The sequence below is a fragment of the Limulus polyphemus genome, unplaced genomic scaffold (genome assembly GCF_000517525.1).
Source record: "Limulus polyphemus unplaced genomic scaffold, Limulus_polyphemus-2.1.2 Scaffold502, whole genome shotgun sequence".
In the NCBI taxonomy this organism is placed as follows: domain Eukaryota; kingdom Metazoa; phylum Arthropoda; class Merostomata; order Xiphosura; family Limulidae; genus Limulus; species Limulus polyphemus.
This window is the reverse complement of record NW_013666112.1, coordinates 137843-140792: the sequence shown is the minus strand read 5'-3', so window position 1 is coordinate 140792 and position 2950 is coordinate 137843. Positions and strand designations below refer to the sequence as shown.

General features: G+C 33.4%; 1 protein-coding gene across 1 annotated transcript in view; it reads right to left on the bottom strand.

Moving 5' to 3' along the window:
- Positions 1 to 527, bottom strand: part of LOC106458700 — a 54157-nt gene extending 53630 nt beyond the window's left edge. The window contains exon 1 of the mRNA XM_013918244.2: positions 234 to 527. Coding sequence (XP_013773698.1) covers positions 234 to 458 — 225 coding nt within the window. The 5' untranslated portion in view covers positions 459 to 527. The remainder of the gene's footprint in view (positions 1 to 233) is intronic.
- Between the last annotated feature and the right edge of the window lie 2423 nt (positions 528 to 2950).

Here is a 2950-nt window from a genome sequence, read left to right as displayed (position 1 = left end):
GCGTTGTAAATTTGCAGACATCCCGCTGTGCCACTGGGGGGGGGGAGGCACTACTTTGCAATAAGCAATGTTAGAAATCATTTGTTCGCTGTGCCGTTGACAATAAGAATACGTCTGAGCAAGAGGTTTCTGGTCTGATAACTTAGTTAATTAAGTTTCAGCAAAAACAAACGTTCGAATCCTGTTCTAGCATGCATGACAATTACTATAGTATTTATATTTTATATACTTACAGTAGAAAGTGGTTCAAAGTTTGAAAAGCTATAACCCATGGAATCCAGAGATGTTTCGTTAGAAAGAATTGTCTTGTCTCCACTTCCAAGAGCGAGATTCAATCCACTGATCCATATACAAACAAGATACCAAAGAATCAAATTAATACGTGTCTCATTGGCTATACTGAGTTGAAATCGCATATCGCCTGTTTCAAATTGGCCGTAACGTGTGCTCAACGTCATGTAATCATCAAACTCATCTAACGCTTTCAATATATTGCTTGCAGGTGGGTCGTAATTACGTTTAAGCAAGGGCGCCATCTTGTGAATAATTCCTGAACAAGTCACGTGCATTTCAAATAAACTGCGCATGTTCAACAAATTTTGCCAGAAGCAAATACGGCTACTTTGCACAAACCTTTGTACTTTTATATTTAAGTTTGTGTGTTTTTTTAAATGCCATTTTAAAGTTAAAATGAATGCAAACGCAAAAATAAGTTTATATTGATTTAATTAGTAACCACAACAAATAATTGCTGGTTATTTAAAATATATTATACTTACCTGTTTCGTCTTCTTGATATACAAATAACGGAAGCTTTAATTAATTTCTTTAGGAATTTGTTTTTCGTTAAGTTGTAACATAACAATACTGCATATGGAAGTTCAGCGTTCTGCCCAATGATACATTTATCCTGTGAACACCAGCCCGAGCGTGGCCTAGTGGTTAGCTCATTGGATTGGGGATCTGAAAGTCTCGGGTTCGAGACGTGTTTCTACCACACACGCTTTGCACTTTTATCTGTGGATGCGTTATAAGAGTGACAGATAATTCTGCTATTCGGTTAAGAGTAGGTGATGCAGGTAGTTAGTGCTGTCAACTAGTTGCCTTTGATCTGATCCGCAGCTCCAAATTAGGGATTAGTCCATTGTGCGTAAGGAGTCGTTCAGGAGGAGAAAGGAACAAAAATTCTATGAACAACAAATATATTAGTTATTATTCGCATAGAAAGCCACGTTGGAAGATATATGACGATAAAAGTTATTCAGCAAATGTTACTATTATTTAACCATTTTTAAAATTCTTTGCCATAAAATATTGCCTTCGCCAGCCCAAAACAAGACAAACGACATCACAAGTTACATATATATACTTGTCCTAATCTCTAATGTAGTCGTAAATAACATTACATATAAGTTGTTAAGGAAAGGTCGTTGATATTTAACATTTTACCTGTACTTGCAGCGATCGTTTGTCCACGAATAGTAAACAAACGACAGTACAATGATGTATGAGGTGTTTAATGTCAGAGGTGATGGAAGTAATTTAACCTAAGCAACTCTACTCCCATACAATTGTTTTAACCAATTGTTGATATTTATATTTAACTTTCAAGACACTCTGTGTGGAAGAACTAATTATACTGCTATAAAGTTTACTGTACGTACCGCTTTGCCGTTGTGATTAATATCTCATGTTTGTTGTCTACAAAGACAGGAAGCTAACTTAGTTTAGCTTAGTTTACAGTTAAACGACGTGTTCTGTGGATGTTAATCCAACGTATGGAATTCAAATCATTGTGTTAAACTTAGTAACTTCTGGTTCTAGTTTGTTCGATGGTGTTGTTTTGTCTTTGATTTTTACTAAGCTTCTTTTTTTTTTCTGTTTACTTTGTTGCTATAGTACTTTATATGTAAAACCACGTAGTTATATGTCGTGCAAGGTTTCATTTTAGAATTGTTTTGGGCGTTCAAAGCTAAATTTATGTCATGAGATGAATTGTGAATTTTTGTTTTTGTCGTAATGCTGAAGTCAAAAGACCAGAACAAAATATAGTTTAGTTAAGTTGAACTTGTCTGAAAACTGAGAACAGAATAAAGATATTTTAATTTTATTAGTTAACTATCAGGAGTGGGTTGGGTGTAGCATTACTTTAATGGAGTTATTTTTGCCAGGCCTTTGCTTTGTCTGGTTAAACCAGTATAAGAGACAAGAGCCACTTCATTATTAGGTGCGCAACGCTATCATTATGGCTACATATACACGTCGACGACTAGTTTGTTGCGTTTGATCAAAACGGAGAAAAATTAAGTTAAAGAGTTTTAGTAGAATGTTTGATCGAACCATCGGCAACAACTTCCTAATTTATACTGGTATCACTTACACTGCATAATATTTAACGTGAAATAATAACCAACCAACAAATAGGCTGATGCTTGTGATATACAAGGAGGCCCAAAAGTAATAGGACTCTAATAATGAAGATAAAGAGGGTTGATAAAACACAAAACATTTTATTTACAATGTTTGAACGTTTCGGAATATACTTATTACATCTTCAGCGAAATCTGAAAATAGTGCTACAAAAATATGTAGTAAATAAACTACAGTATCATTAATCAATAAATAAGTAATAAATCAATTAATCAATAAATAACTTAGATATTAATTAAAACGATAAACGAAGGATAAAACAAAACAGATTATAGATATATTGCGGAAAACTTAAGTTTTAAGTGCGTAAACTATAATAATTTTAGATCTAAAGAGTGTCACGAAATTGTTATTATATATTTATTTTAATATCAACGCTTGTTTAGATTAAATTTATATTTTAAAACATGCATAGCTTATACTGTTAAATATGTATTATGAAACTCCTGCCTATTCTCCAAAGTTGTAGAAGATTCTCGAAAGTAAGAATCAACAATATATGTGTGTACGTAAATGCTTG